At 34.6% G+C, this 14,286-nt stretch overlaps 1 protein-coding gene across 1 annotated transcript in view; it reads right to left on the bottom strand.

The window, feature by feature from the left end:
- The window catches only part of LOC144433897 (putative proline iminopeptidase), an 8,127-nt gene extending 6,290 nt beyond the window's left edge, over window positions 1-1,837 (bottom strand). The window contains exons 1-2 of the mRNA XM_078122294.1: window positions 1,516-1,837; window positions 89-212 (exon numbers count right to left, since the gene is read on the bottom strand). Of these exons, the coding sequence (XP_077978420.1) occupies window positions 89-212; window positions 1,516-1,652 (261 nt within the window). The 5' untranslated portion in view covers window positions 1,653-1,837. The remainder of the gene's footprint in view (window positions 1-88; window positions 213-1,515) is intronic.
- Between the last annotated feature and the right edge of the window lie 12,449 nt (window positions 1,838-14,286).

Genomic DNA, 14,286 nt, shown 5'->3' on the forward strand with positions numbered 1-14,286 from the left:
ACTAGTTTGAAATCTAAACAGACTGTCAGTAAACTTACCAAATACAATCTTATTACCACTTTACCATTTTGGAAGAAGGATTTCTTACCTTCAACTCAGCAGGTGGAGTAGATCTTCCAGCTCCTCTTTGATCAAACAAAATTATGCGATAAACTTTGGGATCAAAAAATCTTCTGTCATGCACAAAAATTCCATTCCCTGGACCACCATGCCTAAACATTACCAGAGGCAGTTAATATAATATTAAAAGAAATGTACATACAAACAATAATTCAAAATGATATCTTTGTATTAGCAATCTATCCACTGTGACTAATTTGTAGTAATAAAAACACAGAGATTGGTCTTGATTTTCATACATCACATTTACATATAGACATTCTAAGCTCTCATTATTAAACTAAGAATGTGTCCATGGATCAACTTCCCTGACAATGAAGTTTGGCATGAAAACTTGCTCTTGGGCCTTTTGAAATAATATGAAATTTGGGGTTCACTAACTCGAACATGGGGAAATAGATACTGATTTATTTTTACATATTAGAGAGATTGATAGGCACAGCTTACAAGCATGCGATGACAAGAACAACAACATCATCAAAAGTGCCAGTTTTCTGTGAGACATTTAATTCTCAGCAGCGAGCTGTTTTTGATGAGAAACCAGCAAGTTTCTCCTAAGTGATACAGGAGCATATTTTGGTGTAATTATCTCCTTGTTAGCCATCAAATTTCGCAGAGAATTAATTCAAAATATACTTTAGCTAATTTGTAAACTACATGTGATTCCACTCTACTCTTGTCAAGGATTCTTGTCTCAGATGAAACCATGGCAGGTTTGGGTGATAATAAAACATACTAATAAGACTCTTAAGTTCATAACTATGCATGTAAAGTTGCTGACATAGATGCTATCACACTTACAAGTTAAAATATAACCACTGTACATTTGAATGATGTAAATGTTTGTATTAATAATAATGTTGGGTTCTTATATATAGCGCTTTCCCACTCCGTGCTCAAAGCGCTTTACAATTATTACCCCTGGCTCGGATCAGAACGGCACAACAGCCGTTTAGTCTTCCTCAACTCCCCGGGGAGCATACAATCCATTGCAGCCATTTAATTATTATGTTCTTTAATTGCTTGTTGATTTAGCTTTTAATTTCCAAACAGTGACATGTATATGTAATTACTGAAATTTAGCAATAAGCGATATACCAGATATGACAGCTTAGAAATACTCGAAAGGCTTGAGGTTTGTCTTTCAGTTTACTTTTCTGTCGAGGTTTGCGAAAAAATATACAACCTAGGCAAAGATCTTGGAGGGGACGGAAAATCACTACAGTTACTGGAGCTGTGAAAAAGATGGAGGTAGCCATGGTATAATCATCAATAGTGAAGGTCGATCAATTTCTGACAAACACGTAGTGAGGTCAATTTCTGACAAACACGTTCAGGTTTTTGAGACGTTGTAAACCATAAAGAACGAATGTGGACACAGTGACTAATACCTACAAGAAAACCACTGGTTTCCCTGACGGATTACCACTCTGTTCGTAGAACAGTTCATGTATGTCATCGACTTTCAATCTCCCGTTGTCGTAGGCATCTACCTCAGGGTAGAGGTGATCTTCTGCCGATCCCAGAGACATGTTGCTTCGAGAGAGTGATCGGCGAGGAAAATATTGACGAAGGTGTTCAACGAATTAGTTGCACCCTTTTGGTAGATTGACGAACGATAAGGCGATGACACTAGACGATAATTATGTCGAACCTCGTAGCATACAGAGTTTAACTAAAACAACCGCAGCTGGAACGTTTGGGCTTGCGCTTCCGGATACAGCTTAACATTCGTCTGCGCAGCCTGTCTGCGCATATTTATATGTCTGCGCCTGTCTGCGTACATTCACGTTGAAATCCTACTCCGGTCTAGATATTCATCGAATTTGATGCTTTTTTAAAGTTGATTCTTTAAATACAACATGACAAACATTATTATGAATACGGCTCTCTGAGAAGTGGAAATTCCAGCAAATGTTCCGAAAGAATTACAACATTTTTATCGATTGATCACAGAGTGCATCGTGACTTATCAAAGTGACATATTTTCGACACACAAAAATAAAGTGAAATGTTCTTTGATGAAAAACATGTTTACACATAAACAATCAACGTGAAAATCAAATACGACGAAGGTTATATCTGGAAAATACATGGACCAGTTTTGTTATTATTTTTAAAACATCGTGTAGAAATTATAATTCCTGGCTGATCAAATGATGACTAAAACTGATCGAAAAGAAAAATTGCCTTGGAATTTTGACTTCATCCGTAGAAATGAAAACCGTAGTCAAATTTCGTGAATTTTCATAGTTGTATAATTGCGCGATGATATTTAGCATGATGCGTTTTTATCACATTTTACTTGCATACGGAAGGAAAACGAGCCTTACAGGTAGGAATATATAGTCAAACGGGGTTAATGTGTAGACCTGGAAAATAACAACAATCTAATCTATGTCGCAGACTATGAAATATTTATACGCCCCTGTACATCGACCAAACAAAACGGTATTTTAAAATATCGTACGCAAATGATCGAATGTCCAGACTGTCACCGTGGCGATGATATCTTTCCTTTTGATAAATGTCAAAACATTCGTAGCCTCACCCTTGTCAATCATCTCAAAATTTCACAACCTCCCCCCCCCCCTCAACTTACAAATGACGAAAAGTGGTGCGAAAATGAAAAGTACTTAAGGTCATAGGTCAAATAACTACCTGAGAGTCATAATAGAATATTATGGCAGCTTTTAGTGTGTAAATGACAATTTGTAGGGATAAATTCTTTGATTGCGACATCAGTTCGATATCATAAATTTAATATTTTCATGTGGTCATGATGATAAAAACTTCCAAATCCCACAATTGTCTTGTTCTTGCCATATCTCCACCCACCAGATATTAATCTTATTCGACTTAAGGGGTATGATTGGGTATGATTTGACCTAGGGTTCATTCTAGAAATTGTCGTCTGCAATGGTGGTGTCATTAGAGAGGATTGCATAGGTTGCACTGTGCGGTACTGTACGGATGGATTTAAGTACATTATTTTTTAATATGAAAGAAAACTTCCTCTAGGACAGCTCAGTGAAGAATTTATCACAAAATTGTATACCAGTATCTGGTAAGTTTTGACTTCCACCAAAAACTGCTTTGAAACTTCAACCCCGGATTTCTGACAATGACATCCTTGCTGTGCCATACTACAGTAGTACTATATGTGTCTCCCCCTCCCTGTCAGTGGATATAGACATAACACATTTGTGACACAGGTGTTTTTCTTTTTTCCAAACCTTTGTCTCTTACTCGTTCTATGCATGCATCTTTTGAAATGTTGAATGAATGAATGAATGAATGAATGAATGAATGAATGAATGAATGAATGAATGAATGAATGAATGAATGAATAAACGAACGACAGGGAGAGACAGAAACAGAGCTGGAGACTAGCCTAATGCCTAGGGATGGCCACGTTGTATTTCTATGTTTTCTTTGTCTACAGGCTCAAAATATAATAACATTGTAACATGAATATATATCTCCTACCTGTACCTAAAACACATACAGTAGCGTGTATGATGCATTTATAGTAGTGGGATTTGTTTTCCGTAAGAAAAAACAATATGTTCTTGTTGCCTATATACTAGGATCTACAAGTAAAATAAAAACAAGAACTTAGTACCCAAGGTTTGTTTGCGATTTCCACAATCTTTTATTGTGTATCATTGTATGATTACTAAGTACAAAAACAAGTACTAAGACAGAAGAGCACTTCTGTTCTATATTTTATACCTGTTGAGAAAGTCATTAAATTTGAAGATAGTTGAAATCAGATACAAATTTTGGGTACCAAGTGCTCATGGGCTGACTTTGGCTCTATCAAGAAATTAGAAATTAAATAACTAATGAACCACGGTGTATGAAATATCATACATATATGATCTTACTCATATTTATTACATAACAGGTATAAAGAAGTCATTACAGCCTAGGAGAAAGTGAATAAAACACTTCTAGTCAGTCACAATGGAGGGTATTTGTTCATGGTTGTCAGAGCAGCTCACAATATTGGTATTGTACATTGACGTGTGCAATGACAGTCTATGGCCATGGATCTTCAACCAATGCACAAGATTAGCAATGTACATCAATATGACATGGACATATCTTTGGTCATGGATTTTAGACCAATGCAAACTACTGACATTGCAAATCAACATGATGAGAGAAAATCTTCCAGACTTCAATAGCAGTAGTGTAAATGAAATGGTAAACAGAACATGGGTACCAGTGCTAAAATACAAAGAAGCAGGTATAGTGTATATAGATACAGGTAAGATAAAAACAAACACAAATAAATTGATATATTGCAAAGATGAAAAGTAGGAAGGGTAGGCAAGTTGATAAATATTTTTTTTTAAATGTATGCAAATATCCCTAGCAACAAGACCATGTCCATAGCAACAGCCAATTACAGTTGTGCTACAATGCCATTGGCGCAATTTTTATTATCTGACTGTACGATCAATTCTTTTTTGAATTTTGTAAGATTGAAGAAATATAGGGTTGGTTGGGTCATGAAAAACATTGAGAATGAAAGAGGCACAAGCTGAGTTTATATGTTTTTGGGTGAGATTTATGCTGTATCTTTCAAAGTCACTCATAGTATTGTACTTATATACTGAAGCATATGTAACTATCACTTGCAATTGACTGAACTAAAACCTGGCATTAAGATTATAACATAAACGATTGGCTGACGTAATTTTTGATACTGTTACCTATCAAAAAATGGTGAGGAATCCATGCTAGGCAATCAATTGTTCTAACAAATGAAAAAATGCAATTGTAATATCATAGAAGACATGTGAAAGGTTAATAAACTCATGCTTGTGCCACTCTAAGTAAAGCCACCCAAACTGCTGTATAATTTTTTTAATCAGACAACCAACAATACATTCACAGAAAATTGTTAAAATACCAATAATTAGACACTATACACACTGATTAGAGGTTGATTTTATCCATAAGTAGAGATTGGTTGAAGTTGTGATTGCATCATGTTGAGGGCACTGTTTTTTGATGCAGCCCCAAAAACCTATTTAATTGGATTTATTGCACCATATTGACTGCTATTAAAGCAAAATGTTTGTCCACAGGTGATTCATTACTATTCAGAGTGTACAAATATTATGATTAAGTAATGATATCAAAACAAAACAGTTTCAGAAAATATTCCAGTTGCAGCTACTGCAGTTTTGATAATAAATAGCTTTTGCCATTTAATATCAATATTCATGTATGTATGCAGAATCAAGTCAGATGAATATTCAAAGTTTTCAGGCTCGGCAATGTATAATGTGTGTATACCATTATTTGTCATGTTTGTCCTTTCCTTCTTTATAAATCAATAGTTTGTGAAACCATACATGTGTATTTGAGATCTCTTCCTGATTTTATCAAGACTGGTAATGAAGTGTACATAATGGGAACAGCTGTAATACTTTTTACAATGCTAACTGTATATATTGTGGTCAGGCTACTTTTAGGACATCGCAAAGGTAAGCAGTAATTTCACTATAATTCCCTCTCAGTATGCCACAATTTATTTTTGATGTGTCAAGGATAAGCAACTGATTGATTTTCAAATTACATATAATAAATAGTCTACTGCAGTTGTTTAAAAGAGATGGATTTATTTCATACATGTTTTTTCTTTTCTTAATACTTTCAGGGAGAGGGAAAAAGAAACTCACTAAAATCAAGGACATGCCAGAGGACATGTATGATCTTGCAAAGGTTAGCTATAGTTCTTATGATTTTATTAGACAGTGAGTGGGAAGAAAGTGGTAGAATTTAAAGTGTGATCAAGTTATGTATTTTATGCATCATAGATGCATTTTTCAATTCATATCTAAAAGTCCAAAACTCATATTGTAAGCAAATTTACGTGTTTCTTTCATTGAATGCGAAGAACAAATGAATAGCGTATATCATGTTAATCCCTTTTCTTGCAGACAGCATACCAACCTGGAAATACAGAGTTAGTCATGTCACTTATTCAGTTAAATTGCTTTAATGTGAATTATGCAGTGTCAAACACTGGAATGACTCTCTTCTTGGTAAGGAGTATTTCTTCAACTTTTGCATGTTGGCATGTACATTGAGGGCGCTCTTCAAATTCCATATTTATGGTGTGGTGGTGTCTATACTGACATCATCAAATTTAATACAATCAAAGGCTAATATGCATTTATTACAACTAAAATAAGTGTTGTTACAGTATTTATATGGAATAATAATGACTTGATATAAATAGGGAATATTCCCACTTGGTTGAGTTGTGCACTGGGTATTAAATAAAAACTTACTAAATATGAAGAAGATCCACACTTTGCTCAAATTAATATTAGATTAACAGAATTATACATGATCGATGATAACTCTTATTTCATTTTTTAATATTGAATTTATAGTAAAATATATGACAAAATTGAGGATTCTTCCTTGTGTGTACAACCCTGTTTGCAGTTAATATAGTTGTATTTTTTCATGCATTTTTCATGAAAATATTCCATAAAATGTATTTCCTTGCAAATTATTATCATTTCCATGATTCTCATCATCATAATATATTTCATTTTGTCATTTGCTTTGTACAAGGAAAGTAAACAGTATGGCTTCCTCTGAGAACATAGACAGTATCCGTATCCACTCTAGCTATGCAATCATCAAGGGTACTAACATTAGGTGGTAACACGTCAGGGAAAATCTACCCGACATCCCCAGGTATTTTACTGATGTTACTCATCAAATAATGAAACAAATTTGGTATGGAAACATATACAAATTTTACAGATTCCCCCACTCTATTATTGGACTTCCCAAACCTCAGAAAAAGCAGAGATTGTTTTGTTGTGTGCATGGCCATTGAGATTTATAATTGTTTTTACCTTTTCAATAGTGTGCTTGTGTTAGTGGTCAGAAGAGACTGGTCAGCTTCATGTTGGACAGAGGTGAGCGTTTCAGATGTAAATGCTATCTACTTTTCTGAAATACTTTTGATATATTACACAATTTTTTTTGTATTTTTTTCATATTTTCAGTAAGTCAATTGCCATAAAGGACTTTTTGTCATTTTTTTTCCAGAAATAAGCAAAATTGTGAACTTTTGAAAAATCAGTATTTACTACAAAAATGCAAATTTTGGAATTTGCTGAAAAGTTTTAGGTTTGTGCAATTACTTTTACAACATTTAACTTTCGTATTATAAATGAAAGTACGAGCTACAGTTTTATTTCTGATGTGCATAAGTTTACCTTAATATACTGACTTCTGTCTCTCCCATTTAAAGTAAAGATTACAACATATTTTACACTCTACAGTATTTTCAACAAGAATTGTTGAAACACTTTGTTTTTTTAATTCTTTGACATTGATGAGTTACAAACATGGACTTGGTCTATGTTGTTTGACATAGTTTGTTTTTTTAGTCAAAGTACATGGTAAAGTCATTATATTTAAGTATGGATACCTATCTTCATCCATATGACCTTTAAAATTATCATTTAAAGAAATTTCAAATCTAAAAAGTTCACACTTCTATGTTGCATACAGGTGCAGAAATTCACAGTAAGACAGTTGAGGGGGATACTGCCTTGTATCTTGCTACTTTTGCAATTTCTAACTCAGCAACATTGGATATAACCTTACTGGAGCTACTGATCAAAGCAGGTAAAGTATAAACATTGATTGTCCACTCACAATAAAAAATAGCCCCACCCCCTCAATTGCTTAAATTTACCATAAACACTTTGATTACTATAGCTATTACTATAGCTATGACTTACTGGCAAAAAAATGAATTTCATATCTCTAACTAAGTAGTATATCAAAAACCTGTGAGGTACATCCTTTGTGTTTGCCTTTCTAGAAGTGTTTGCATTGCATTGCATTGCACTGTCAGAGACAATCATGTGACAAAGTTCTAATGAAGTTGAGGTCAGATATTCCCTTGTATTGTTCAGCAGGTCTTGAAAAACTGTTTGAATTCTTAGTTGCCAGAGCATTTGTATTTCAGTCTGTACATGTCATGAATTTGTCAAAATAATAACGGTATTTAAAAATCACATGAAAAATTAACATCCCTGGAATTCACGCATGACAAAAGTTCAGAATGCATGAAATACATTAATCATGGAAGTTAAAGTCAGGTGTAGTACAAGCACAATGGGGCAAGTTCGTCTGTTTACTTGTCAACTTTGAAAGTAAATTCCTTAAATTCTGTACTATAAGTTAACATAATGGCTGTGAAGATGTCCACCATTAGGATTGTAAAGCGTCAAGTCATCGGTCAAAAGTGTCAGATACAGGCTACTGGGCCATGGACTTTCTACTGTATAGTTAAACCATAGACAGTGTCTATGGTTAAACAGACTTGTGAATTAAACAGTCAACCTGACCACATTGTGTGTGTGAATTCTATGACAAATAGTCTATGTTGGAACTTAAAACCTGACAAATGAAATTGCCTCAAGGAAGTTTTGGCCTTATAATCAAGGAATAGTAATTTCATGACAGTGCATATTCTGACAAACTCTTAAAGGCGAGATGGAGGTTCATTGGCTCATTTTTTCTAAATTAAAGACAAGATAAATACACTATGTGTTACATGTCCTCTGTTGACACTAAATTTCTAAAGGCCAGGGCTTCAATCCCTTGTTCTCACATTATTGTTATATACTGGTGACACTGGCGTGAGGAAACCAACTTTTTCGATAGCACTGTCAGACAACTGTATCGAGGATTTCACATCTGAATTTTAATCCTTATCCAAACTGGACCTTTCAGAAATATCAGTGAGGCACTACATTAAGTTATATTAATGAAGTCTTTCCCCCATAAATGTGTTCACTGCATGCACAGGTTGTCATCTACTAGTATTCTGATGGTAATCTGTTACATATTATAAATACCCCCCCCCCACACACACACTGACACACACACACACACACACACACACACACACACACACACACACACACACACACACACACACACACACACACACACACAATATTTTGTTCTACTGATTTATCAAGATCAAATGATGTTCAAAATTTCATTCTTTTTTTTTTGGGGGGGGGGGGGCAGTCTAATTTCTTATGATGTGTGCCTCTTTTACATGTTAATTCCATGGCTTCTTCTTTGTAGCTAAAACAAAAAACTTAAGTTAAATAATGTGAAATATGCAGACGGGAAACTCTGGTTCCGAAAACAGACTTTTTTTACAGAGTGGTGTGATGTTCATGCCATAAGGTATTAATGGAATTAAGTGCAAAGTCTTGTAACATTGTATTGTATTGTTTAAATGGAGTGGACCACAAATGTGAGTTTGACCTGCAAATTATTCAGCTTCATTAAACCTTGAAACACTATCACTTACCTGCAGAACAAAATAAAGAAGGAGTAGTTTACAGTTTCACAACAATATCTGCTTTCACCTGCCACTCACGACACCTATATCACAGACAGTTTAGTAGCCATTACTAAATAAGGAGCATTGATAACAGTAATAGGTGCTTAGGTGGTCATGTTTGCAGAGATCACGTCAACCACTTCATTGGGCCAAAACCTTTGCAAAGTGGAGTTGAAAAACAGGCAAATGTATCTGAGTGTCGTGAAAGAAAAGAAATCAAATCGTTTTTCAATTCTACAACGTTGTTTACAAAGTTGACAATAAGTATCGGCTGGGAGTATATAGATGTGTCCTTATTTCAAACTATTCACATCATGAGTATTTGAAACTGGTACAGAATGTTTTCTATTGTTTGCTTGGAAGTGTAACGTAGCACTCACAGTATCATGGTGCATGTACTCCACTGCTTGAGTTTCTAACTTCTAGAAGTTTAATTTAGATGTTACTCGAAGGACAAGGGATAGAGAAACATTACCTTACTCTTAGCATACCTGAGTCTTTGTCAGGTGTGTGTACAAGTGTAAGGCAAGAACAAAAGAAACCCAAATGGCAAACCAAACATGCAAAGTTACTATCACAAATTAAAGAACAGTTTTGAAAATGTCTGCAGACTATTTAAGGGCCTTAGAAATAGACAGATATATTTATAAACTTTTTGTACATTGTACATTTGTACTTCATGCATATATAACAGTGAATAGTTTGAATGGCACTCATTATTATAATAGAACAAATTACATTTCCTTTGTGCATAGAATTCACTTGAGTTAAAATAACAAATTTTTTGTACTTAGTGAGACATTGTAAGCAGTGAAACTAGTATACATTAGCCACTTATTTACACTATACCTGAGTTGTTATGGTATCTTACATTGTTGGTGTAACAACACCAGATCCTATTCCTGGCAAATACCCCTATTGTATTGAACAAATAGTGGAAATCTTGTATTTGGTCATCAAAGCATTCTATGATTGAATGCTAGAAAAGTAACTAGAGCTTTTTATTTGTCAGTTGTGTGGAAAACTCAAGATGGTATGATAGTTGACTTAGTGTAGGCACACTTATCAGATTGTATTATACATGATTGAATTATCACCTGTGTGTTTATTATCTCCTATTACAGACCTCACACATCATCACCATTTGTACCTTCTTTTGTGAGAGTATAAATATTTTGTCAAAAACTGGGATCCATAGAAACTGTTAATATTGTTTTGGGTTAGGATTATATGTAAAACTCAAATTACAATGACATACTTAGATTTCGCCTTTGAGACAGGATGTGCGACATACTACCGTGATCTCATTTCATGTTGTTTTTGGCTCAGGTGTTCAATAATCGTGTCACTTTCTTCATAAATGATGCAACAAATAGGTACAAAGTAGATTACAAAGTGTTTTCAGTAACAATTCCCAACAGAATGTACAGTAAAAACAAAATGTGGTTAAACTTAAATACTTTCAGAATACCATGTAACAAGCTGCCATAAAGCTTAAATGCAGGCAATGATAGATTGGTATTGGTATATACCACACCCACAGATATGTAACAAAAAAAAACACCTTTAGAAAGTGCCCTTCTACAACCATCAGGACTTTTTACCTTATTCAGCTTAAAGGTCTGGGATTCAATCCCAGGGTCTCCCATTAGTCTTATCTTAATTGTAGGATTACATATGAATATTCTTTTGTTGAGGACCAACTTTTTTTCTAAATCTCTGCCACTGCCTGACAACTGTTTTTCACACCTTAATTTTAATCCTTATTTGAATTTGGCTTTTAATAACAATAAAATGGCCACAACAGCTACTTAAAATTTCCTATCTAATTATCCATACTTATTGGTATATTTTAGCCCCCTTGATTCAAGCATATCCCCAATAATTTGCAACCTGATAACATGTGAATAGAGTGAAAGATAGATAGCGTTTAGACACTTGTAATTAAGTTTTGTTGACTGTCCACTTTTCTGTTGTTGTTGTTGTTGTTGTTGTTGTTGTTGTTGTTGTTGTTGTTGTTGTTGTTTAATCATCAAAACCTGGTTTAATGAGGGGTAAATTATTGAATGATATAAATACAAATTGTTACAAGTGAATGTATAGATAGCTAGAAAGAGTAACAGGCTAGCTATGTTTAATATTTTTGTTCAGGTTGTGATGTGAATGCTCAGAACTACATTGGAAACACGGCATTACACCAGGCAGCAATCAAGGGTAATTCCATACTGATAAGGACACTTCTAGAATATGGTAAGTCAGCTGATAAAAATAATAAATGACTGAATTACTGTAAATTGTTTCTAAAAAACTCTGAGTGAGTGAGTGAGTGGTGAGGGAGGGAAGGAGGGAGAGTGAATCAGTGAATGAATGAATGAATGAGTCAGTCAGTCAATGAAAGAATGAATGAATCATCAGAATAATGAATCAATCAATCAATGCATCATGCAGTTGTTGTTGTTTTTTTTTTTGTGTGTGTGTGTGTGTGTGTGTGTGTTATTGACTATTCCAAATTGGAGGATTACAGTGTTGTTAATGTGTACTGTTTATTACTTACAACTTTCACACTTCTGAAAATGTATAAGCAGAATTAAAATTATATGCCAAGTATAATTATTTTTCTTAAACTTATGATTTATCAATTCATATGAAAACTTACACAGGGGCTGATCCGTACATATCGAATAACAAAGATATTTATCCCATTGACTATGCCATCAATTCAGGTAAGACGTGTTATTTGTCGTTGTCTGTAGCAAAATGTCAACCTGTTTGACCTTCAGTCAGTGGATAATTCTATGAGATATATGCTAGTTACAACTTGGAAGTATGACTTTTTCATCTTGCATATATGAGAATACTTGCTAGACACAAATTTAGTTTTCTCTTTCTGGACAAATACATGTTATTTATTTCTGTCTGAGATAATACTTCAGAGGACAATATGCAAAACATGTTTATTTGAAAAGCTGGGTAAGGCATTGAACCTCAGTGTTTTTTGTTACTTTTAATGCATCAACGTTTTCAGTACAATTGGTATTGACAGAAGTAAAGTTCCTAGTAAACCACATTGGAATGCAAAAAACTAATAAACATCTCTAAATTGAACACTACAACAACTGATACTGGGTGGAGCGTTTCGGTACCATTCCTCCCCATGTTCCGCATGTGACTGGCTTCATTCAAGGGAAGTGGTGAAGAAACTTTGATTCAATAAAAGACACAAATGTTTCAGGACATGGGAATCGATGTCTGAATAGAGATCGGGTCAGGGCAGGCTTTATGTTCTTCAATCCAAGTCAAATTACCATTGACAAAGCAGTTGTTGATCTCCCCAGACAAATTACAGTGCATTTCCATACAGCATTCACAACCCAATTGTATACGTACTTGTTATGCTCTCAAAACACATCAATGTCTGTTCCTACAGGGCATATTGGTGCTGCACAGTTACTGGTGATCAAAGTCACTAATCAGTATGTGTGGGATGTAGTGGAGCCATATACACCTGAAAGAATAACACTTGGCTTGCAAAGTCCATACAAGAACCACCTTGTGGAGTCCTCTTACCCACATAAAAAACTGACATTCTTTCATTAAAGTCTATATGAGAGTAGGGTGATAAACTGGTACCCGTGTCATTAAAGATATAGTCAGTCGTATTTACAGTATGGTGTTCACATTAATAGATGGTTACATTTTAAAACCATTGTTAATATTTTTAACTTCATTATTTAAATCTGACTTGTTATGTTCTATTGACATTGTTTTTCAATACGGCGTATTCCGGTTATCGAACTTCCGGTTGTTTCGCAGGAAAGTATCGCGAGAGGGCGCACCATATCTGACAAAGTGAGGGCCAGAATTTTCGTCATGGCATCTAATAGTATATATGGCGATGTATGAAGCAGTCAACAAAATGGGCGTAAAAGAACTCCGTGCATTCATAAAAGAGTGGAAAATTACTACTTCTAAATCTACTAGATATCACCAGAAATGCTGTCACCCTTGGTCTTGAAACACTAGAAAATGATAATTTTCTGAGAGAACGGAAGAGGAGACGAATAGTGGATGTCAAGCATCAAATAATAGAACTAATCGACAGCGGAAACATTGAAAGTTGGACGGAGGACCTTCGAAATATACCCGATGTAGACATGATAAACATATTTCTTTACCTTACTGGTGTCTGTTGCTTGACAAAAGAACGATTAGAAAATTACAAATCTGACAACAGCTTCCAATCTGATTAAAATCCGATGTAGATGTTGGCTGATCGTTCATTGCTATTTTACCTTCGTTATTTTGCCTGAATTGACCTCCTTGGTACATGTTTACATTTTTTAGCTTGTCTGATCGCCTCCTCTACGATCAGGCTAAAAAATGTAAACATGTACCAAGAAAAATAATATCAGGCAAAATAACGAAGGTAAAATAGCAATGAACGATTAGCCGACATCTACATCGGATTTAAATCAGGTTGAACAGCTTCCAGCTACAGTCATTGCAATATTGAGAGTTCGGTCGACAATTACCAAGCCACATGTTTATATTGTAACTGATGTCGCCGCATACTTAGGCCTTTCTTGTTTATTAGAACAGTGGTGTAGCACCACAGGTGAAATCATAAAACTTTGTCCGGAAAAAAACATTTCATGTACTGGTTATAAGTTGGCATAAACATATTTGTATTGATATACTCATCTTTACTATCACACTTTGGTTAGCTTGCTATTCTTCATTCAGGA

Source organism: Glandiceps talaboti, chromosome 4, assembly GCF_964340395.1.
Source record: "Glandiceps talaboti chromosome 4, keGlaTala1.1, whole genome shotgun sequence".
Taxonomy (NCBI): Eukaryota; Metazoa; Hemichordata; class Enteropneusta; family Spengelidae; genus Glandiceps; species Glandiceps talaboti.